The 25,030-nt window shown below is 40.0% G+C and overlaps 1 protein-coding gene across 5 annotated transcripts in view; it reads right to left on the bottom strand.

The window, feature by feature from the left end:
• Positions 1–3,517: 3,517 nt before the first annotated feature.
• The window catches only part of DOCK4 (dedicator of cytokinesis 4), a 251,169-nt gene continuing 229,656 nt past the window's right edge, over positions 3,518–25,030 (bottom strand). For 2 of the 5 annotated variants that reach the window (XM_080608066.1, XM_080608067.1), the window contains 12 exons: positions 23,989–24,165; positions 20,357–20,440; positions 17,985–18,104; positions 17,518–17,639; positions 17,128–17,248; positions 16,538–16,619; positions 16,198–16,307; positions 14,915–15,082; positions 12,718–12,790; positions 10,028–10,141; positions 9,063–9,124; positions 3,518–6,643 (listed from right to left, as the gene is read on the bottom strand). In XM_080608066.1, coding sequence (XP_080464192.1) covers positions 6,218–6,643; positions 9,063–9,124; positions 10,028–10,141; positions 12,718–12,790; positions 14,915–15,082; positions 16,198–16,307; positions 16,538–16,619; positions 17,128–17,248; positions 17,518–17,639; positions 17,985–18,104; positions 20,357–20,440; positions 23,989–24,165 — 1,659 coding nt within the window. In that variant the 3' untranslated portion in view covers positions 3,518–6,217. Of the gene's footprint in view, positions 6,644–7,067; positions 7,745–9,062; positions 9,125–10,027; positions 10,142–12,717; positions 12,791–14,914; positions 15,083–16,197; positions 16,308–16,537; positions 16,620–17,127; positions 17,249–17,517; positions 17,640–17,984; positions 18,105–20,356; positions 20,441–23,988; positions 24,166–25,030 lie in introns of those variants that run through there. The other 3 variants (XM_080608069.1, XM_080608068.1, XM_080608070.1) reach the window with 2 other exon arrangements.

Genomic DNA, 25,030 nt, shown 5'->3' with positions numbered 1-25,030 from the left:
CAAACGAAAAATTATCTTCTGCAGATACATCAAACCTACATGGAGAAAACAACACCCCCAGCATTATATCACACAGAGGGGGAAAAAACATTAAAGCATATGGTAAAAGCCCGGCACTTCTCAGAAAGCAGCAAATATTCCAGAAGTGAAAAGACCTTCATGACCTGAAAAACTCTCCTCTTTCTCTTTTTCTTCCTGCTTGCTCCCCTATAGACCCTGCCTGCGTGTTCAAAGTCGCAGGTTATGGCTTGCTTTGTTTATTATCACTTATCATCATGCAGCTCAGGTTTTACAGCTATAAAAACTCCACTGAGCTATAGCTTTAGGGGTATTGGCAGGATGTGCTTCAGTTCCGAGACACAACTTGGAGGGGGACTGCAGATGCACAAAAACTCTCCTCGGCAACATAAAAAGTCTTTGTCCAGCGTGCACAAACTTCCTTTGGTACCCTTAAATGCCTGAGAAGAGCAAAGCACAGCAATATTTGTTGCTTCATCTCCTAGTGCACTAGCCAAAAAAAAAAAAACAACAGTTGAGATTATTGTAAGGTGTCTTGTGGTCAGTGTTAGACTTTGGTTTTCTTCAGGTGGAACTATTCATTACGTACCAGCTGCTTTCACCCAACTCCTCCTGGGCACAAGCCAATTTCTAACAGTGTTGATATGAATCTTTGCATTCATTTTAGAAAGCGTTGTATCACATCCCCGGACTTAATGCAGCAGTGCCTTTATAAAGGTCAGCTGAATGTCTCAGAAGGGAGCACGGTGGTCAGACCACAGCAGACTGCTCCAGAGAACACACCTGCTGCAAGCCGCTTCTTGCAACAGATGGTGAAAATGAGGCTGGCACAGGAATTCAAAGAGTTTGAGGGGCTGGCTCTACTGAGACCTTCACTTTGGTGCCACTGGAGCGTATTCGGAGGATAAGGACAAATCACCCGACAGTGTACATCCCTTGAATGGCTGCCAGCCCAAAGGCCCGGAGCAATGGTCTCAAGTCATGCTAAGACTAAAGTGTAGACAGAGCATTCCCCTGCTTCCTGAACAAGAGTGATTTGTCTCCCTTTATCTCATGCTCAGCAACCCTCTTGCAAAACATCGGGTATCTACCTAGCATTTATTTTTTTTTTTTCTGTGAATAGAAGAGGAAGTGGAAACGAGGCAAAGGATTTCCATTTACAGGGCATCCTGGGGCTGAGCTTCATACCTGGGCGAGGTGTAGTCCCTGCAGGGCATTACCTAAGCGCTCCTCCTGGTTGTGGAAAGTTCGTTTAGGCTCTGTCCTTGAGCTGTCGCTGTGTCGCTGACCACAGAGCCCCGCAGGTGACCTGCCCCAACAAGCTTCTGTTCTGAAGGCCCCAGGGATCCTCCCCCACGAGCAGACGTGCCTGCGCTGCATCGCCTTGTGCTTCTGAAGCATTGCTCACAGCGAAGGCTGAAGCAGCTCCTTGTTGATGGCCTTTCTTTTGAAAAGCAGGAGGAAGCACTTCAAGGGAAGTCGGTGAGGTCAAGGAAAAACAGCAGCGACAGCAGCCTTTCGCAAATAAACAAGAATGTAATGTGGAAAATCCCTCTGCAAAATAATTTCTAAATAAATGGGGCAAATTGAAATATACAAGAGGAACTAGTGCCACTAGTAAATCAGTGGTGTAAAACACGTAAATATATTACAGAAATTCCAGCAGCTTATGAGCTATCAGGGGAGCAATTTCCAATGAAATTTGGACACGGATTTGCTCCCAGAAATTCTCTGCTCATTGCAAAACACACTGCTATCAGCTATGCACAATGGGGTAAGAAAACAACTGTCTAGCAAAAATAACTTTCTAATAAAAAAAAAAAATCAGGGCTTTAAAAACTCTTTTCCCTTGCAACTTCTCTGTCCTCTGGCTTCTCTCCTCTGGTAAGGCCTTTCCAAGGGGAAAAACCAAAAACCAACAACCCACAACCCAAAGGCTAATAAAAGCCTATTTTGTCAGGACTCCCAGCTTCCCTATTGCTCCCTACAGCTCAACCAGCAGTTAAGCTGGTATAAAATCATACTACAGCAGCTGAAGGAAATAGATTTGATACTTCAACTCCAGCTAATATTTCTATTTCTCCCACTAGTTATTTTTCCTGGGTGAGTGAAAACACACTTGCACTAATTATCTAGCTGTCATGGGTTTTCCCTACTTTTCATTTGCCTTTTTTTTTCTTTCAGCTGGTTACCTTTGCCTCACTTCTACCACACCCTTCCTGAAATAAATAGAAACCCAGGAACAGTGAATTAGAGAGGAGCTACGACCTGTGGCCTTAGCACAAGTCATAACCTGGGTGCATTTGCCCAGCCGTGCCTGGGAGGCTGGTGTCGTAGGTCGTGTCCTACTGCAGTCTTCAAAGCTATCAGCCTGGTATCACAGGCACACCGAGTTCCTCACAGAACCATCCAATTGAAAACAAAGTGAAACAAAACGACCCAGTTGCCTCATCAGCAGCCTCATTTTACCTCCCAGGAAGAGTCACGCATCCCGATGCTTGGTGCACAGGTGAGGTAGGCAGCTCAAAACATTTCGTATTCCTGAGGCTTGCAAATCTTTGCCATCTCATGGCGAGAGGAGTTGGTAGTGTTATTCAAAGCAACTAATCGCAGATGTCTCTATGAGACGCGTTTCGAAAGCTGAGCTAGAACTACAGGGAGGAGAAAAAGACGGGTTACACATGCAGAGGGCTTTCTCTTACAGAACCTGGTGGGGAAAGGTTCAAGGTCAGGATCCCCCAGGCTCCAGTGGCGAGCCCCCTTTCACCCTGCCCCAGCAGATGGGGCTTTGCCCTGCCCGGCCCACCAGGGTGTTGGGGTAAAGCCCAGCTACCAGAGGAGCCCTGGAGCAACCAGTGGCGTCTGCTAGCCCCTTGGGTTACTGGCACAACATTGCTGCATGCCTCGCTGCACCCAGCCACACTCAGACACGCTGCTTTTCGCCATTTACACCTCAAGCATCATCCATCCTGCCGATAGGTATCTTTTGGCTGGGTCACGGGGCTGTTTGAAGACTCCTTTGGACAATTCGCAGGTAAGAAGAAACTGGCAGGGGAGGACGGCAAGGTGCCGTCTTCACACAGAGGAGATCTGCACGTAACTGCTCTGCTCCAGGTGAACCCGGTCATATCCGCACTACCCTAAAAACTTTAATATCAAGAGCCAACTTCAGCTTTGTGCTCCTCTCGGGGGACAGGCTGTGATCTGCCTTGGGACTTCAGCTCGCTCCCACTTAGAAGCAGGAGCTCACTGGGGGATGGGGCCGAATTGTGCCATTTGCGAGCCAGCCAGCTGAGCCTGCAGTCGCTTCTGTGGCATCCCAGAGACAGCAGCAGCTCAAACGCAGTTTGAATACACGATCATCCCGACCATTGCACGTATGTTAGCTAACGCTCCAGCTATTGAGAAGAAACAGCAACTTGTTCTTGTGGGTCTGCTTTTACGAGCTTCTGAATTGCTCACCATCATCCCCAAAGTGACCAAACTACATTTAGGAGTGATGCATAAAATTCAAACGAGACCTTTATTTACATTAGGGTTTCAAGCTCTGGATATTGCAACATACATAACAAAATTTCATACTACATTTTTATAGGAAATCAGGTTGAAAAGCTGATCTACAGAATCAATTTGTCAAAACCGGCTAAGCAGAAAATGTGTCAGCTCAGTTTTAGAGTACTCTGTCAATTTTATACCACCTGCTATCATTCAGAGTATTCCCGATGTCATGGTTGTAAAAACAGAGCGCTCATGCAGGTTAATTTACAGTGAACTCTCACAGTGAATTTCACGTTCTTCACTTGTTCAGAAGAGCAGGTCAATGCTCTCCACCTTGTCTCACAAAGCAATTAAGGATCCAAACAGGGAGAAAACTAGATCCATCAGGAGATATTTAATAGAAATGAACGTGGATTTAGCAAGACAAGGAGTCAGAACTTAAATTCCATGATAAACTGAATTATAATCTCTCATTCCGTAGAAAACAAGTTGTACTGTAAAGATTAATCAAGTCATTTTATTCCAATATTACCATTATGCAGCAGCCAAGACGAGTGTCTAGGTAAACAGAAACTCGTGAAATGTTTTGCTGCAAAGCTGACTTCAGTAACACACACAAATGATAAATTCAACAACTCTGCTCACTGCCAGAAATAAAAAAATGGCTTCAGGAGCAAATAACACTGATTCATACTGTGCTCAAGCACTAGCCAACAAAATCTATTAAACTACACAGGGGGAAAGAAAAACAAAACAAAACAAAAAGAACAAACAAAAACAAAAACAAAGCAGCTTTGTTATCTTACGTGTGACACCTTATTTAAATCTCAGGCATTACCTCTTTATATCAGCATAAATATGTAGCCTTCTACACCTTTTATGATGTGGTTACAGACACAAAAATGTTATAGTTGAAAGCAAGAGCTAGCTCAAGGAATTTCAGACTTTGAAATCAGCAAGATACAAAGCTAAAATTCATTTGTTCCTTTTCAAGTTATGAATACTTTCACTAAAACATAAATATTTTAACATATATTAATTTTTTCTGACATTCAAAACTGTAAAGTCAATATGGCAGAATTATTGTTAAAAGCACATATTTACAAATATTCTTTTTTCCATACATAAAGTATTTGGCATAATTATAACAATCTTACTGCATACACAACTGTTCGCTTCTTTTTCACATAATGGTACACTCCTTATTAAAATTTACCAATTATGTACAAAAATACTTGAACATTTATTATAGAAAACCTCTATAACCACCGTCAGCAGCTTGTAACTGCTGAAGGCTTAATTGAGAGAATATAAAAAGTGGTCACTTTCTTCCAGTTAAACTATCAACAAATCAGACACAGCTAAAATCGACATGAGCTTCCCAACAAAAGAGGGAGAATATTTTTAACAGCATGATTTAAAATGCAGTTCATACATCTGTTCCCGAGCACATGTTAAACAGTCAGTAAAAGAAAGAGGATACAAAAAATACATACAGAAGGTGCTTTTTTCTTTTTTCCTTTCCACATTCCTACAACTTGGCATTAGCTTTCCAGAGCTCTCCAGATGCCGGTCACTAGCACACAACGTAAGGCCAAACGCCAGCCTCCTACAATAGATGATGGTGTCAAACTCAAGCTAAAAAGCAAACCCCAAACCTGACTCCACTGGTACACGCACATCCAAAGAGCTGTTCAGAATCTTGGTAGGTTGTTATCAAATTGTTAATGACCTTTGAACTCGCTTTTGAAATTTGTTGACAGATATCCAGTAATTCGTGTTTTCTCAAATTAGTTCATTTAGGGAATTGCCCTGGTGCTAGCCAGTGCCGATTCTTGTACACAAATGAAATGAACGTGTTTGTTTGTACCCAAGTAACACACAGACCGCATTTTAGGATGAACTCTTAAAAAACAGCAGAGAGCCTCCACTGGCAAACTGCTACGTTCTAAAAACAAATCAAAACAAAATCAGTAACTAGAACAATAAAGGTAAATTGCACCTCAAAAAGAAAAGGATGCAATGGGTACAGCAATACAATCATGGCACAGAAATCTTACCGAGATTCACCACTGAGGTGCTCTCCACTGAACGAAATGCAGGTATTTCCCAATCTTAAAAATAACATGAACCAAGTATTTGCTTCAAAAATTCCAAACCACGTTCTTGCTCAGTTCTCTGCAGTGTAACTTGCATCATATCTCAGTTTTTCCACAGACATTTGAAATGACCAACCTGTTCAGCAGATAAGAGAAACAACTTCCAGCCTACTTGCGGAAACATCCTAGTCTACAGACTACACTTTGTTAGAAAGCGTGCATTTATTTCTAGTAGTAAAGATCCAGTCAGTATATTCCGTGTTTTGTAAGAAGCATTCAGCTAGCTCAGATGAGAGTTGTAGGGTTTTAGATTCAATTTTTTAAATAAAAACAAAGTACAAATAAAAGCATTTATCAGTATTCACCACTGTGAAAGTAAAAAAAAAGCCTCTCATTCATGCTTCCTGCAATATCTGGCAACCTAAATTAGTAATTTCATTTTAAAATGTGCAACGTAATATTAACAAGCATTTAAAAATTACTGAAAAGAAAAAGTGGGCAGAACATTAAAGTGCCTAACTAAACGCATTTTACCATTTTTAAAAAATACCATGTCCTAAACGGTCACGAATCGGTTGCGATTAAATACAAAAAGTGGCTTCTCATAACTGAGACACTTTTCGCGGCAGAGGCCTGGGCCGGGGAACCTGCTCAGTCCTCCTGCTGCTGTTCTCCAGGTTGTTCGGCCGCACCAGCTGCGGCTTGGGCGGCAGCGCCGGCGGGTCTGCGGCGGGCGGGATGGAGAGGCTGTGAGGTAGAGGAACGGGGCGTTTCAAAGTCCGCTCGTACACGCTGTAAGGTGGCGGGGTTTTGCTTTCTTTTCTCACAGGCTCCTCCGAAACGCTGTAGCTCGGAACAGTCACTGCTTGTTCGCTGCCTTGGCTTTCAAAGCCCGACGTCTCCGACGTGCTACATCGGCTGAGCGAAGAGATGCCGCTGCTGTAGCTCCCCGACAGCACCGGGGAATTGGATATGAGCCCCGAGGAATGATACTCCACTGGAGACGGCGTGAACGACTGCACGGACCCCTGCTCAAATGAAAGGGCGTAAGAAGAATTTACCCGCGGTAAAGCAGGGAGAGCATTTCAGCCCCCAGACTGGAAACAGACAGAGGCATTTGCACAGGTTCTGCGGTTTGATAAATGTAAAGCGCTGCATCTCGGTTTTAATTAAGAACCAGTGAGAAACCCAATAACGAGCTCGTTTCAAAAGTGCCCAAGTACACCCTAAGCAGTGCTCATGCCAGTAATTAATTTAAGTAGAAGCAAAACTGTATTTAAATGTTATCTGATTATCATCATACTCTGGAAAAATCTGGAAGCCTTTATTTAAAACGAACTCTCGAGTTTCGCAGCTCTTTAAACGAAATACATACCCACGCATCGTGTGTGCCTAGTGGTGTCCTGCCCCCTAATGCCAAAACGCAGGACTTGCATCGCATTCAGAGCTGATGCTTCGATCTCTTCAACATCCATTTTCCAAAGCTGTTCTCACGACTTTTAGTTTAGTCATGCAACGAAAAGCACATTTAGGCCGTGGTGTTTGAACTGCAGTTCCTCTGTCCCATCTCCCGGCTGTTTTTCAGACGCACCGTGCCGCTGTGCGTGACCCAAAACACCACCACAGCCCTGGGGACAAGGGTCCGGGGGAGGACAAAGGTTGCAGGCGCTACACCAGCAGCCCTGCGGGTCTGTGGGGAAGGTGAGGGACCAACGGCAGCACCGACGAGGAGCAGAGGCAGGGGCAGGAAAGCCCTACCTAACACCACGGAGCCCTGCTCTAGTGAAGCAAGTTCAGCTAACGCTGTCAGATGCTAGAGCACACGTTAAAAGTTGAAAAGGCTTTGCGACATTTCTGATTTTGACTAGAGCAGTCTGAGACAACCTAGATTTAATGGTCTCTAGCACAGTCTAAAAAAGGAATGGAGAAATCATGTCAAAGACAGATTTCTGAGCCCGATTCTTATTAGACTGCCTGGCACCCAGCTGCTCAGCTTTAGGTGGAAGTGTGAGCCATGCAACAGGGGTGAGGAGGGGAGGGAGGGAAAAGGGGCAGAAAGGTACGAGCTGGCTGCACTGACTTTATTCTGTTGAGATAATCTCAGTTATTAGGACTGGATCCACAGCGCCCTGAAAGCAATGGAAAAATATTCATTTGCATCAGTGGGTTTTGTACTAAGACAGCCTTCTCTGGCAGAACATAACAGTTGGAAAAAAAGCTAAAGATCGAGCCATTCAAGCTATGGAAAAACAGAGCAAGTTTTCTTACAACCTCAGTACATGCTGAAAACATTTCACACGTTGTGGGGATGCTGCTTATTAAATACTTGCTTCAGATTCCGTCCCCCTGTGTGTAAGGAAGCTGCAGCTGCACTCCTATCCACACAAACATCCAGGGTCAAAGTTTTCAAATAAATGACGCAATAGGTTCAAGTTCCAAGAGCACTCGACACTTGGATTAAGTGACTATAGATAAGACTTAGAAGCTTTGCTTTTGTCACTCAGAACAAGAGCAAATATGCGTAAACCCTGCCTGCTTCAATTCAGGAGCTGAGCAGGGGGAAGCACTTAGCTCCTGACAGCGCTGCAAACTGCTCCTGTCAGTGGTGAGTAACAGTCTAGACACCAAAAGTGTCTGGAAACTCATGGATGCCTGAAGCGAGATCCAGCAACTCTCACAAGTATTCTGGGCCAACATTCCTCTCCTCCCAGGTGGCATTCCAGAGTTTGGCTGTAAAACGCTTAAATTCTGTCTGGGCCTTTAGAAAAAAAGGTTAGGATGAGCTTGAAATACCCCTAAGAACCAGCAGTACTGAGTCAATTCAAGAACGCAGGCCGTCGCTCGCCTTTTGTACGATATCCTAATGCTCTGAAGAGCTTCCTCGTAAGCAGCTAGTGGGAAACCTGGCATCAGCGCTCTCTTCAGCACAAGGTGTACCACGGCAATGGGACTACAGGGCACGTGACAGCAAGCACAATCCCTCTGTATTGAACCTGGTCCACTTTGCAGCCACAAGCGGAGAAGTAACAGGCTCACGGGACGATAAGCAGAAAGATGACTGTAGACTTGCATCTCCTTTTGCCACTGCTGGAGACAGCATTCTGGACTAGCTGGCACTTCTTACGTTTATTTCTTACACTCTATTTTGTCCACTGACTCAGGTGAGCTTGATTACACATATAAGTGAGAAGCCTAATACTGACAGGCTACAGAGTCTGAAGATTATGTTTCTTACCTGCAGTTTTGAAAATCTTCAGACCTGCTGTGATTGTTATGACTACTTACTTTTTGGATTTTGAATAGGCATATGATAATGAAATAAATATACATATTTCAGTGTAATGAATGAAAGAGGTAATCCCAAATAACACATTTAACATATATGATTTACCTCACAACACCTACAGTCAGTCCCACAAAGGAAATTCACTTGCAAAAAGACTGTACCTTCATCGGTGATCTGCCAGCAGGAGAAGGGGAAACAGTGGCTATGTGTCTTGCTGGTGACGCTGTAAAGGCAGAAAGATTTCAATGCAGTCTTAGCATTACAATTTTACAATTTTCATTAGGAAATCTTTTTAAATAGATAAGAGATCATTCTACATACAAGCATTATCTCTGGTTCCCTCTACATATTTGCTCAATAGCTGCAAATAGTCTTAGGGATTCTGTTTATGTTTTTTTTTTTTTTTCAGGATTATCTTGCCATACAACCAATGAAATACAAGAAATTTCTGCATCCATCTTTTATTTTATACCACTGTAAATTGGTTTACATCCTACCAAATGATACAGGGCTCAAATTAAGTCAGTATTTTCTTCTCCCCTTTCCCATCCTCCTTTTTTTTTCTTAAGAATTATGTTCTGTATTTTTATGTCAAGTAAGAAAAAATGAAATACAAAATGTACTTACTTTGAGGCATAAGGCTAAAACTCCAAAAAGTTTCCACCCCCTTGAGAGCAATTATATTTCTAATACCACTTAAGAAGTCTTTTCTTTAAATGGAAATTAGTCTTTTGAAGGGCAAATTGGTTATAGGAACAGAACTCACGTACTTTCATGATTGCTGTGCATGTGGTAAGATTCTTTTTCTTTAATGATCATTTCCGATTGCTAACCTCTAATTATCATAAGATCAAAAGATTAAATTTGATCATCCTCCCTAGTTACCAGAATGAACTGTCTGAAACTACACAGTCATTAAATGAAGAGGCAGAGTACTGGAAACAGAATGCTACAAAGAAGCCTAATGAGATGAAAACACTTGAAGTTCTACAGCCTTCTATGTAAGTAATCAAATAATAAACTAACGTGCCCACGAAGCTAAATGTTAGTCAGAGCGGAAAGAATCTAATCACTCAGGTAAATCAGTTTTTAACTGGAGTTTAGCCTGAAATGTCCATTAACTCACCAGTCTGTGCAGGTCTCGGTGGTACAGGAGGAGATATAAGCTTTCCACTGTCTGATGTGTTTCTGGCTTCTTTCCCACTGTCCAGGCTCCAGCTGCTGGGAGTGGTGTTTACAGCTGGAAGAGAATGCAAAAGCTGACACAGGCATCACCACTTTTAGCTGCCACATCCAAGCTCTGTTACTTGCCTTTCTCCATGCGGGTACAAATATGCAGAGTGAAAATGTTAAACAGCTGTAACTGCATGCCTGAAAAGCTCTCGTGATTGCATCATCATTTGAAAGGCTCTTAAATAAAGCCTGTCAGTCTCCTGGTTTACCTGACATATGCATCTGGCCCTGCGGTCAGTTTAAGATTGCATAGCAGTTTGGACCATCAATAACAGCAGCAGCTGATATAGCACTCTGGTGTACTGCAGATGTCCCACAAAGGGAGAGAAGCTTGAAGCCTGTTAACATAATCAGTTTATCTTTGCACCAGACTCCTATTTAAAGGTTTCTAGGTGTAAGAAAACAGCCTATTCATAAACTGTTTCCATTAACTCATTTTATATGCAGAAGGGACTAGAGAAAGAACTCACCAAACTCCAATCAAGATCCCTCAGAAAGCTTTCAGTGCTAACAGTCTTTTGTTGCCTGCATAGGCTACGAACTCAGAAGTGAAGGAAGACGGAAAGAAGGGCACAAAATGGGGAGAGTGAAAATGGGAAGAAATATAAAAGTGTTTGAACAAAATCAAATTAAGAAAATACTATGGATTAACACAATATATATACACGCTGTCTGTATCTGTGGTCCAGGATCCTGCAAACTGACTATCACCTGGACATGTATAAAACTGGCTGTTGTAGTATCTGTGTTACTTTCACCAAATTCCATTTAACTGAATGATCCCCATAAGGTTTGGAACAGCTTCCATAATGGAACTGGATTATTTCTTGTTATCATACAGCCACTGCTATTGGAAAGAATAAGACAGACACGAAGGGCATTTAACATGGACAGGACACAAACTAATGAAAAATTTGCAATTTTTCTTACACATCCCATAAACAGTGAACAAGCTGCTTCCAAAGAAAACAAACAAACAAAAAATGAGACAAACAAACAAAAAATGAGACAAACAAACAACTAGCAGAGGAAAAGAATACCTGAGAGCTTTAAAACCTCAAACCTCTTCGACCAAGTTAAAAGTTTTTCAGGAAGTAACATGAACTCATGCCTTGCTAAGACAGTTTCCTTCTTGTCTGCTAGTGTCATACTTGTGAGGAACCACGTGGAAGGACTTGATGCTCATTTACTAAGATAGAGTGAAATTCAAAGTGCTGCTGCTGAATGCTGATTGATATTAGCAATTATTGCTATTGCAGCAGCACCAAGGGCTTTCAGAAGGACTGGAATCACACTATACTAGTCTATACCAGACTTAACACAAAAAAACATGAAAAAAATATTATTTGTAGTGTATCTGTAACAATATTGCTACAGAATAATTGCACATCAGTTGACCCTGAGAATAGTGCACAAAATAATCTGTCTGTTTTCTAGAGGATCATTTTGCCTTTTTATTGCCAGAGTATGCAATTCACTGTTTGCTTTTTATCGTAGGCTGTCACCTAGCAGTGTGGTTTTGCCCTCAGCCTAAAAATGACTTGGCACCAGGCCTGGGTACTTCAAATGCCTGAATCTCTTGAGAAGCCAATTTTTTTCCTTTTTAAGTTACCCTAGTAGTCAATTCTTTGGACTGCTAAAAAGTCTCCTGGAGAGAATACTTTATTTTAACAATTCTGTAATGTACTTGGCTGCATAGACCAATGGAAAAGTTTTGACATTTTCATGTTATTTCATGTTTTTCACTCCTGTGAAAAATTCCACTCTTCATTTTACATCAAAACCTGGACACATAAATATTTATAAAAATCAACTCTTACTGATGAAAATCTGAGTCTCAGTCAGTGCTTGTTTATAGTATGCTCTTGAAATGTTAGCTTTTAATACATCTATTTTATTGTAGCCTTTATTCAGGGTGCAACAAAGGGTAGCACAATGAAATTATGGAGCATAAAATGCATACAGAGCACATAACAAAATCTTGGCAAAACAACTGTGCCAATAATATTGAATTTCCCCATGTGAAAAATTATAAAAGGCAATATTGTTTATTGCAATTCATAGGTTTCTTTCTTATTTACTTTGATTAGGAAAAAAAAATAAAAACACAAATTGATCTTTTCCCTTCCAAAGCGTAACTAAAATCACAGAGACATGTTTGGTAAAGGAAACTTGCAGGTACCAAACTTCATGACTGCCCATCTCTTCAGCTTCCCTGTGCTCCAGTCACCAGGGTTCAACTCCCTACACTACTCTAACAAAGCAGTTAGATGGTGAAAGGACAGATCTCACACATGCTGCACCACCCCTTCCTGTAAACTTATGGGCCCTTCTGAGTGCAACACTCAGTTTGAACAGACACCATTTTCCCCTCTTTTTGGCAGTGCTTTGAAACTTGACAACGTTAGCATGCTTCAGTTAGTTGACATTATGTGCTCAACAGTTGGCATTCTACAAGAATATGACACGTGAATTTTCATTGATTCCAAGACTGGGAGGGTGATCTTGGTGGTAGAGGGATGGTCGGGTCAGATGATCTTAGAGGTTTTTTCCAACCTTAATGATTCTATGATTTCCACTCACCTTTGTCAGGGCCAGGCAGACTGGAATCGCTTCGTGGCAAAGCACCATCTCCAATATGATTAAACAGCATTCTCTATAAATTGAGAACAGCATGGTTTATGTATAACTGCAATTGTATGTGAGTAGCCTCTGAGAAAACAGATATATTTTTGTTTTTATCCCTACCACACAAGTCTACTTGGAGGTAAAGTGATAAACATCACCTAGGAACATAAATAATTTAGTAAAAACACATGTATACAAATAGACTACTTGTCTAAAAATTGTACACACTCAGTGGGAAGATTATTATATACTGAACTCTGTCAGTTTCCTGCTTCCTGCAAGACAAAATGAGCCTCTTTCTTCAAGTGATATCTGAGTGAATTAACTTGATAAAGTACTAAACGTGCATGGATAGATTTGCAATAACTTCGTTGCAGAATCAGCATCTGGCCAAGGTGTAGTGTTTGACAACATTCAAGTTATGGCTGTTACCTGTGAAGATCATAATGTATTATTTCCTACCCTGACTTTTTAGTAGTATCATTCTTGCTTCTCTTGTGGATAAGACCCGATCCACAAGGTATGTTTTTTCTTTCCTTTTCTGAATAGTAACTTAAAAATGTCACAGAAAATTTATGAAATTACTTTGAAATTCCACTAGTTATTTCTTTTGGCAACATTCAAACAATCAGTGGGTTACTAGTTTATCCTGACAACAGGAAAAAATAATATACAGTTAATTCCAATTTTTTTTTTTTTTTTTTAAGGGAAGATCAGTGAAATCCAAACCTATCAAACCCTGTTCTCACATCTCCTCCCAGTGTTCATAGAGGCCCTGTGCCAAGTTGCTGAGACACTACACCATGGTTCCACACAATGGTAAACCCATCTCCAGAGCAATCATCGTAGATCTGTTGCAGCACCACGTTTCAGAGTGAAGAATAAATACAGAATCACAGAATCCATGCCCTATTTGACTTGATTTAAAGCATCTTGTAAGTGAATGTATTGGTAGACTTTGACATAGACTAGGTTTGCCCATCTGTGCTGTGCTCATCACGCAGGATCAGGCATTATCTTTTTTCCTGGAGTTACCATTAAACTGAGGAGGTGTAACTACGTGTGTATTCTAATGTGATAAAAATGCGATCATATGTTCCTGCCTAGTCTGGATCAAATGTTCACTATGTAGCAAGTTTGCAGTATTTTAGGATTTGGTGGGCAAGTGTAGCGCTACTGCTGAGGTCTGTCTTCTGTTGTGAAGGTAAAGAGCAGAAGCTGAAAAAGCAACTGAAATTGGGGGAGCTAAAAGTGGCAAAAGCTGCATGAGTTACAGAGAAACAAGGACATGCTGAAACAATGGAATATAAAACCATATGGAGGAACAAGAGCAATCACAGAATGTTTAATGAGCTGCAAAAGAACCAAACATGTGAAAGCCAAAAAGCTCTAGTTGGAAGAAGAATAGCACAAAAACTAAGGAACCAGTCAATGACAATAGACATTCACCCTCAGAGCATGGAAGAAGCTAGAGAGACATTGTACAATTGCTCAGTCAGAGATCAAAAAGCAATCAGAAACGGATGTTGACAATGCAGCTATACATAGAGAACCTTGAGCAGCAATTTCAATGAAGGATCAGATGCAGTATGGCTGTGGTCCAGTTCTACTCAATCCATCAAACTTCCTTAAAAGAGGTAGCTACAGCCTGAAAGGACTGGATTTGGACTTGAAGAGCAGGAATTTGCCTGTGCGTCTCATGCTTCCAGGTTGAAAAAATATTGTGAAAATTGCATTCGTTAAGCCATAACAAAGACATTCATAAATGGGTGGTCCTTTCCTCATTAATGTAGTGTGAAGCTCCAACCAAAACTGTAAAAGTTAACTTGTGTTAGAATGAAAATAGAAAGTACAAGGAAAAACTTGAGCATCTGAATTCCAATGAGAGTTGTGGGTGTCTCCAAGATATCTCCTTACAGTTGTCGTGAGGATTTCTTTTTTCCTGTCTTTTTCATAATGTAGAGAACCAGAATTTTCCTTCTGATCACCATCCATTTTTACTGCTCAGGAAATACAGCACCAGAGGAAGAAACTGCACCTTTCCCCAGAAAGATATATCCTCATTTATAGTTATGAGGGCAAAAAGAAACTGTCAGACCTTCTCATCTTTGAAACATGCTTCACTGTACAAGCAAGTTAATTTTCTACTTACCCTCTCTTGGGACACTGAGGGTAGAGACAGATTGGGAGATTTTGCTGCCAGGCGAGTCTCTGAGTGAGTGGGGACTGGGCCTACGAGCTCCTCAGCCTCCCTTATCGAATCTCGGGTAGAGTGGGGAACAGAAGTCACATTCCACTTGGCAAAGCAAGAGTTTGCAGTCTGGGAGCAAAAACGGGATAATTTTTCTTTGCGGCAAGCTGTAAAACCGCGTTATTTAAAGAACATCTCCTGATCTTTCCTGTACACTGGTTTGGCTCCACTACCAGTGAGAAAGTGCCCAATAGATACATCAGTAAGTAGCTACCGAGGACTGTTGTTAAGTCTGGCTAAGCTTCAATACTAGTTCTCAAGCCCTCAGGTAATAATAGCATGAGGGCTTAAACAAGAAGATGAAAAAATTCAGACAATTCAGTAACTCAAGGAGCAAGAGACAAGAATGCAACAACTAAAGAGAAACCAACAAACCATTTCTAAAATAAAGGATCCTGAACTACCACATCGTATTTTATCAGAGGCAAAACTTCTGGTGAAAACGAGAATTACTGTTGAAAAGAGGGACTTTCACAATATACTTCTGTTCTCCTCTTTCTCATCTTCAGCAAGATGTGCATAGTGTGATGGTGTGGACTGAAATAGTGACTATATTAAAGGAAAGTGCTTTAGGAAACCAGGTCCATTCAGAAGAAAAGATGAAATAAGGATTCAAAATTGGCTAGCTCACCAAGCCCATTTTGCATTTCAGATAATTCAGAAGATATAGATTGTATACAGACCTATGTAAGAATAATTTTAAGGTAAGAACTCAACTCATTCTTTCATCTGGAGTGACATAACGTCTTTTCTGAAACTCCACTGAAAATACGAATTGCCACATGGACTGGGTTATTATCTCACAGTGGCTAGGATTAGCTATTTCAGAGAGATTAAGGGGAGGTCAACATGGATAACTGCTAGGATAACTGTTAGTTTTTCCATTTTTCTTCTTCTCTAGATTGAATAAATATTGCTGTTTTAGAGAAGCATGTTACATGATCTGGTAAGTCTTTGTACCTCTCACTCCAGTGAGTAAATATCAAAAACAGATCTAAACCCATAAAAGGAAGCAGAAATGTGATCAAGTACAGTGCATTCTATTCACACCTCTTTCGTGTGTGCTAAGCTATTATTTATTAAAATATATATATATCATAGCAGTGAGCAGACAAAATCTGCTCAAAGTTCAAGTGCCTTTAATGTCATCTTAACTTTAGGGGGCCTCCCAGAAAGTTTCCTACCTGTGAGGTTTCTGAAGAAGTAGGGTAGATGGCACTGCAGGGCCTCTCTCTCGGGGACAGGCAAGAGTTATCTCGGGAATGCTTATGTTTGTCAGACAACAGGGGAGAGGCTACAATATAAATGTGTCATGTGATTAAATACACACACTGATATTTGGACATTTCAATTCTCTAAGGCTATTTATAACAAAGAAATCCTCTACTACCAATAATTCTCATTCCTCAAAAAAATGGCCAAATTCAATGTCTGGTGACATTGTGCAAAAATTATTTAAGGATTCAGCTGTGCAACATATCAAGAATCATTTAATTCAGTTTACCACACGAGATGAGCACTGACCTCTGGCACTGGATGGAGCAGAACTGGTCACATTAGGTGAAGCAGAATGAGTAGAACTCAGGCTTGAGGTAGATGGACTAGGCTGTGTTCAGAAGAGATGGTGGTGTTACCACAGCACACTTACTACTTCGGAAAGCAAAAGTTTATAATACATTTCACTAAAACTTTTTTCCTAAAATAAAGAACTAGTAACTTGCTGTAGTAGCTTTTCAGCAAAACAGTATAAAGAATGTTAACGTAAATACACAAAAAGATTTAGTACAATATTGAATAAATAGAAATACAATTAATATGTTAAAATATTACGTCACTGTGACTACTGGACAGAAATGTCTAAATAAGGTCAGATAATTTTGCAAAGTGAATTGATTCTTACTAATTTGTTCCAAAATTCATACTCCAAGTTTGGAAGAAACAGTTACATAAAAATTGTCCTTTGTATTTTAAGGAGGTTAACAGCCCATGTAAATATTTGTTTTAAAAATGTATCAGCAGTGACTTTTAGATTTCTGAATCGAATAATAGAAACATCAATTTAATAAGTAACTTCACAAGAAAAAAATGGTTTGAAGAATGACAACAATTTGTACCTGCATGTTAAAAACTTCATCGGAGCTTTCTGACTGCCCAGTGATATTGCTGACTTCAGCAGAAGCTTGGGATGACAGTGATGAGGATGAATACCGATTGACAGCTGGGTAACTCAGGGGACTATTATGAAAATAATGAAATACAAAATGGTTAACTCCAGTTGCCAATCATAATTTTTCATGTGAAAACAGCACATGACATTAACCTCTACAATTTAATTTGAATTTATTGGTGAGGGAGGAGGGAGAAGAGAGGAAGTGAGAAGCCTGAAGATTCATGCCTGAAGATACTTCAGGCTGACCTTAGAGGAAGGAAGTGTGCACACAAAATATTCTATGGGTCATCTTTCATGAGGAACAACATTAACAGCTTTTATTAATTTAACTTGCCTGCGTCGTGGTATTACCCGGGCACCATCTGGACTCATAGAAACAGGTATTGAATTTCGGCACACGCGAGGGCTTCCATTTGGGAAATGGATAGGGCTAGCTTGCACACATGCAGAAAATTCCTGCAAGTTGTGAAAAGACTGGTTACAATGAACATAACATCGTTTTGTGACACACAGATATTCATTTGAATAGTTACAGCTGTATTTTAGATCAGCCTCATCATTAGCAAGAAAAACATTTTAACTTTTTGTTGATGATATTTTCCCTTTAGTGAAACATGAATATTTTTCTCTGCACTGCATGGAAAGTTTATGAACTTTACCTTTGCTTTGTCATACTGTAATACAACAAGATGTAATGTGGACAAACAACCAAAAGATGTCACTATATGTTGCTTAGGAAAAGTAACAATCATTAATGCAACTAGACTGTCTCCTGGTTCATCTGTGCACTTGCTCATGTACCTGTATTCCCAAACTGGACTTCATCACAAAGAACTGATCCACCAGCTTTTTGTGCAAAGGCCTCATGTCCTGGGGCACGAACTTCTCGTGCACTGCTAAGCCAAACTCCAAAATCTGGGCCTGCAGAAGAGACAGTAGGAAAGAGGGGAAAAATATTTTTTGATCTGTTTTCCTTACACTTTCATCTTTTGAACGACCAACATTTATGACACTAATTTAAAAAAAAAAAGTAATGAAATGCGTATTGTATTAAAATAATTTATTTACAACCCTGAGAGAACTGTAATCAAACCAGGCCTAAGACAAAAAAGGGACACACAAGACAATTTATGCCTCTTCCTATTTTACTACTTGATTTTCCAAAAGATTTGGCTTATGTGAATTCAATTCTAATCTAAGAACTACTACAGATAATGTAGTGAAAAATCTGGCTAAATGGTAACTGTACAAAGGAGCAGTCCTAAGCCCTAAATGAAATGAGAACAGTTATCATAAAAAAACATGAAACAGAACAGCAATAACCACATCAACCTGAGACCTTGGAATGTATTTTCTGTGAAGTCCTTTGTTCTCTGCTCTATCTCATTTCCACAGAGACCCCAGTAAGCAGTGGCTTTATGCATATCCCCAGTGTAAGGCCCAACAGGCTTCAGAATAACCTTGCTAAAACTCCCATCTTGCTCAAATTTAGTCATAGGAATATAAAATATTGAATTGGTTAAGTGGTGAGTCAGATAAATCTGGATGTCAAAACAAAATAGTTACACTGTGCTGTAATATCTTTGGATGAGAGCTACTGCCGATGTTTTGAATCGGCCTCTCGGGGGCAATGCAGCTGCACAGCATCACTGACCCCAGTTTATAATCCCAGCTCGTGTATCCACACACTGAGCCAGCCTGGCCCTTTTGAATCCTTTGTGTTTTCTGTTACATCACCTGTGTGCACCAGACAGGTTTTAACTGAAATTGCTTGGAATTCACATTTTGTCATGGGAATTTACTAACTCTTATTTTTAAATTCTAAGGGTTAGTGAGATTAGCTATAGCTTGAAAAACTGAAACTGTGATGTAAAGTTAATATACGTTATCTAAATTTAACTAAAATGAGCCCAGTGAACCTGTTCAGGTTTATACTCCCTGAGGATCTGTCACTTCGGCTGATCTGACCAAAAGATACCACAACGCTGATGAAAAACTGAATTTCTATCTTGCCAAATTCCAATACCTTTTCATCCTGAGCTGGCAAGAAAGTTTGAAATTTCAAAATGCTGCATAGAGCAAAAATACATCAGTCAGTTAAAAAAGCTGAGATAGTAGGATAAATTGATTAAAATAATTTGTTTCAGGATTTCCAGCCTTTTTATACATAATTCCCCTCTTTGTTAGCCTCCCAGTGATTTCTGCAGTAGCTTTTGAGCTACTGTAGATATGAGTTGTTTCAGCTCCCACTCTCATATGTAAACCCTGCTCCTGGACTGAATTATAGGGGTTAGGTCTCCACATCCTGGCATTTTCTTCAATTTCCACCTTGCAAATATTTGGTTTATTCATCATTCCTAAAAATGAGACTATTTTGAATTTAATAATTTGGCTTATTCCTTAACCAAATCAGCATCTAAGGATATTTTTACCTTCTTCCTGCTTTGTTGAAATAAAGGAAAACAAAGGTCAAACAGACAAACAAACAAACAAAAAAACCCAAAAAAACAGTCCCCAAACCCACAAACATATGAAAAATATTATATAATGTAATAAATCAACTTCTAGAACCCGTATTTTCCTTAAATTCATCAAAATCTATGCAGAACATTTATCTTTTATTTATTTATTTTAGCAAATTCTACAGGAATATTCATGATGTAAAGACCACAGTAAATAGGAAAAATGAAGAAATAATACAAAAAATATGTAATGAATAAAACATTCCACTGTGCGGAATTTCTCCCCTTTTGCTCTTATGATAAACTTTGTTGTAAAAATAATGTCTATTCTGTACTAGTGGTAAACTGCAATGTACAAATATTTGGTTAAGCCATCAAACCTTTTAGTGAGAATGTTTATTCTGTAGTAGTGGTAAAATATGTTGTGCAAATATTTGCACATGATCATCAGAAGACAAAAAATTGGCTGTTGTTCAACTTCTAATTTAGAATAGTTTGAATAGATTAAGATGATGATGAAAGGGACTAGGGAGAATATATTAGCATGACCTGGAAACCTGCGTATTTAGGAAGTTGCTGTGTAATTCAGAAAAATACTACAGACCACTAAGCAATTACTAACCTCTGAAATTTAATATTTTATTTGGGGACATATCACTTTAGCTAGAACAGCTGAGCAGGCAACCTAGCCATTTTTTACCCCCACTTTACCTGCTCGAGCATCAGCTCTCTCAAGCGCGTAATCTTCTCTCCATCCTCTGGATGGTTCAAAACATATTCTTTGATAAAGAATGCCTAAAGCAGAATAAAATCATGAAAGTAATGTAAAAAAAGTAGAAGCAAATAACTTTAAAACAAAACAAAACAAAACAACATTTTCTTCATGGTATTTTTGAAACAAAAGCTCCTTTTCCAATACAATAGAAGATGCTAAATAATGCTAAATAATTAATTATTCATTTCGGCATTGCTGGAGTATGGGCAAATAAAATGAATCCATTCTTTAAGTGTAATTCAGTCAGTTGTTCAATATCCTGGACAGATTACGAATCAGATTTGGAAACCTGATTTCGAAATCATAGTTGAAACTAAACATCTCTCCCTCACTTATTGTGACATAGAAGTTTCAAATAATTGCAAAGATCTAGGCAGAAAGTATTTTCATACTAGGAGGTTCATTATCCGTTAAATGTAAGAAATATTAACGGATAAGAACAACACATAATTTTATGCTGTTACATGTATTGGAGCTGTGACAGAATCCTTTTCATTCTTAATATGATTAAAGTTTGAAAGAACTCACAATGATTTCAAAATGAAATGTTCAAAATTTCAAAAATCACAATGATTTCAAAATTTTGAAAAGACGCACTTTTTTTCCACTACAGGAGCATCTGATAAACATCCAGGCGTGTTAATGAGCTTATATGACTTTCCATGCCATCTTCAATGCTTAAATAGCACCAGCCATAATACCCTGAAGCCATTTTACCTACCAGCAGTAGCCTGGACATAGCAGTCACCTTTTTGTTCATGGTTGTATCTTCCTCACCATGGCACCTACCCTACACTGCAAAGGGATTACGTTGAATTTACAACACTGCTTGGCTCTACTCTATAAAGAAAATGCCCAGCTGCTCCTTTGAGAGATTTATGGACCTTCTGAGAAGTGCATTTGTCACAAAAGGTCTCCGTTTGCATACCTATGTACACATAGTTTGCTTTCCACAGAGCGGAGAGGACAGTAGTTGTTACTCTGTGCTCTGTTTTCCACTTGTGTTAGCGATTCTCTCATACACCACTTACATCCACCCTCCATCCAACTTTCGCTGTTAAAATCTTTGCTATGCATAATCATTTGGAAACATAGGGAAGGGTGGAGCTGGAGATTAATATACCCCTTCCTCTGACAGTTCCAAAATCCTATGCTGTGGCAACCCATAACAAGGAAGTGCTGAGACCTGTCCAGAAAATGCTGATACTGTAGTGAAGAGTATTTACTTCACATGGCCCTCTCACGCAGATAAGTCAACACGAAGTCTTATAAGTCTAAACTGTAGAAAGGAGACCTCTGATACTTGCTAAAATCCCAAACCCCAAACTTCTGCCAGCTGAATTTTTTTCCCTCGTCTAAAATCTTAATATTTTTTCAATATCAAGCAGGTGGTGTCTCAGTAGTTTTGAGCTGAGAGAGAACTGCAAGAGCTGTAATATGAGTCAGAGATATAATAATCTAACTTTAAGCAAAATCTCCAGTATTTTAGAAGAAAAAACCAAAACCACCAGAACTTGACTAAATCCAGTAACAGTCTTGGAACTGGTGGTTTCCAATAATTAAGCATGAAAGCGCCTCTACTCTATTCCTAGCATATGCAAAGGAGCTTAAAGAAACGTATGTTATAGCATAAAGTGCAATCTGAGAGGTGTTAATGGGCACAAAACACACTTGATGCTTTTTAGCATACAGAAAGGTTTTGCGTAACTATCACTTCTCTAGATTTTCTTGGGATCTGCTCTGTACCAAAACCAGTGAAAGAAATGGTACTTCTAACAGATGCAATATCAAGTGCAGAGTGATTAGAGATGAATCTTCTTTATCCCATCAGGAGAGAAGAAGAAAGAAAAAAAAAAAAGGAGGGCAGAATCAAAAAGGCAGCAGTTGGCCAAAATACATTATTTGCTGGGTCTTCTATGATTTAAGCTGGGAAGCTGCCAAAAGGGAAAGAGTGTATAGGAAAGACAAAGTTAAACTTACCTTAAAGACTACATGCTCCAAGACTGACTGGGTTTTGTACAGGGGAGAAGGCTAAAGCAAGCAAATCATATGGACAGAGAAAAGCACTTACAGAGGACGGAAAAGAAGGAAGATACAAACGAGGTGAGAAATGGCAAAACAACAGGAAAACATATAAAGACTGAAAAGGGAATATGAAAAGAGAGCAAAGGTGAAGAAAAAACCACACAAATCTCACAGCCAGTACTATGAGTTTGGGCATTTAAAACACAAATTGGTGAAATGTAAATGTGTAACATCCTATTTTAGATAGTGAATGAGAGAGAAATGGGTAAAGGACAGAAGGGAATCAAAAACTAAAAATGAAGACTACCTAGGAGATCAAGAATTGAAGCTAAGAACAGTAAAAAGAATGGAACAAGCTAAAACCTTTAATACACTCCTGAAGAATGGGGAGAGCCATGCAGAGACACCCAGCTAGCTCTGACCAAACTCAGATACTACTAATTCAAACCAGACATAGCTCTGACATGACTCTATTGCTCCAGGGACTACATTCGTGGTGCTTCGCTATGCTAAACAGCTTTGTTGTCCTTTTTGTTTAAAGGCAGCTGGGAAACATCAAACATGGTATTGCTTTGCTTTAGCCTCCCAGCTTTCATAATGCTGCAGTATTAATGACAGGTTCTAACACTACAGCAGACTCAAATCTCTTGTCGTTTAATTTAGGTGCAGTTTTATCAAATTTACCACTGTTGACTGAACACCAAATCTTGTAGCCTTTGACACAAGTGGATAACTACTCAACTTGACATTTTAAATGCAAAAGGAACAAGTAGTCAATTCAAGTATTTCCTAAGACTAGTAAGAAAAACAGAGATCAAGCTGAGCTGAAAATAAGTAGTCCTTCTTTCTTTTTATTGCAGTTTCAAAGTCCCACATAACTTCATGAAAATATAGCACCCCAAAAATGTAAGCTTTCTTAAGGTGATTTAGAGATGATAATAATCAGGAACAACTTCTGGGGACAAATCTAGTACTGAAGTAAAAGTTTGGACGTTTTTGAATAATATGTTTTACAACTCACTAGATTTTTCCAGAAAATGGTTTTGCTCAAAAATGTGGGAGAAGCAGAAGAAGGATGTAAAAACAAACAAAAAAAACAATTATATGAGGTGAATTCATTTGTTGTTAAAAACTATGTCTCTTAAATCAAAACATCAGCATACAAAATGAAATGTGCTGGTTGGCCAGAAGTACCTCCAGACGTGGGATCAGGGTGTACATATTACAGCAATACAGTTAGAACTAACTGTTTCTAAAGCAAAATAATGATAAAGAAAAGCATTAACCACTAAAGAATGCAAGTGTTTGTGAAATTGTTTGTCAGCGGAATGTGTTTATAGAGCTATCTGCACCAAAACAGTTGTTTCAATAAAGCTATAGATATTTAACATCAGCTCACCGTAAAATAACTGTAATTAAAAGTATAATTGATACAATAGTTTCTGTCCTAAGCTTATACAGATGAACTGCATCTGTATAGACAAAGATTCAGAAAGAAGCTATCACATAACGGGTTTTAATAAATACAAAATAAATTGCTTACCTCTTGGTATCTAGCAACACCACCATTAACTGCTGCATCAATGACCCCATTTAGACACATTGTGAGAGGGTTAATGTTTTGCATCTGTCGAGTTTGACACTGACTGATCAATGTTCTCAGCTGCTGGTTCTTATTTTCTAAAACTTCAATGGCATTCTCAAGGGGACTCATTTCCACCTGAAAAAGAAGTGAGGAAAAATTGCAAACATGCTTAATCCTCAGTTAAAAGATGAAATAAATTAATTAAAGGTAATTTTTGTTGATTTCTAAACCTGAAAACAACATCATTCTATGTTCTAGTGTGTTGGGGCTGAAAAAGTTCTTTCTCATCTGGACAACACTATAAAACATATGAACAGAGAGAACTAATTTTATCAAGTAATCAAGGACCAAAGCAAACAACACTCTCTAGTAGATTTATTATCTGACACTGGGGGAATGCTCACCACCTGCTACAAAATGCACACACATCAACATGTAGCGAAACTGCTGGGCTTTGGGGCTATTTTTGGACTGTTCTTGGTAACCTTACTTAAACTGGGGTGAGATCAGTGTATTGGGTTTAAGTGGCAAGGTTTTGGTAGCGGGGGCTGCAGGGGTGGCTTCCATGAGCAGAGTCCAGAAGCTGCCCCATGTTAGATAAGGGACAGTTTCAGCTGGCTCCAAAGGGACACACCACTGTCCAGAGATGAGCCAATAAGCGATGTAGTTCGCATTTCTGTGAGAGCAGATTTAAGAAAGGGAAAAAAACTACTGCACAACAGCAGCTGGGAGAGTGAGGAGTGAGAACCAGCCCTGCAGCCCCCCAGGTCAGTGCAGAAGGAGGGCAGGAGGTGCTCCAGGCACACAGCACAAGTTCCCCTGCGGCCTGTGGAGAGGCCCCTGGTGGAGCAGGCTGTCCCCCTGCAGCCCATGGGTCCCACACGGAGCAGATCTCCACGCTGCAGCCCGTGGAGGAGCCCCCGGTGGAGCAGGTGGCTGTGGCCTGGAGGAGGCTGCGGCCCATGGAGAGCCCCCGCAGGAGCAGGCCCCGGGCCGGAGC

The sequence above is a fragment of the Anser brachyrhynchus genome (genome assembly GCF_964034855.1).
Source record: "Anser brachyrhynchus genome assembly, chromosome: 1".
Classification (NCBI taxonomy): Eukaryota; Metazoa; Chordata; class Aves; order Anseriformes; family Anatidae; genus Anser; species Anser brachyrhynchus.
Note: the sequence above shows the minus strand (reverse complement) of the source record. Positions and strands in the feature narration are given on the sequence as shown.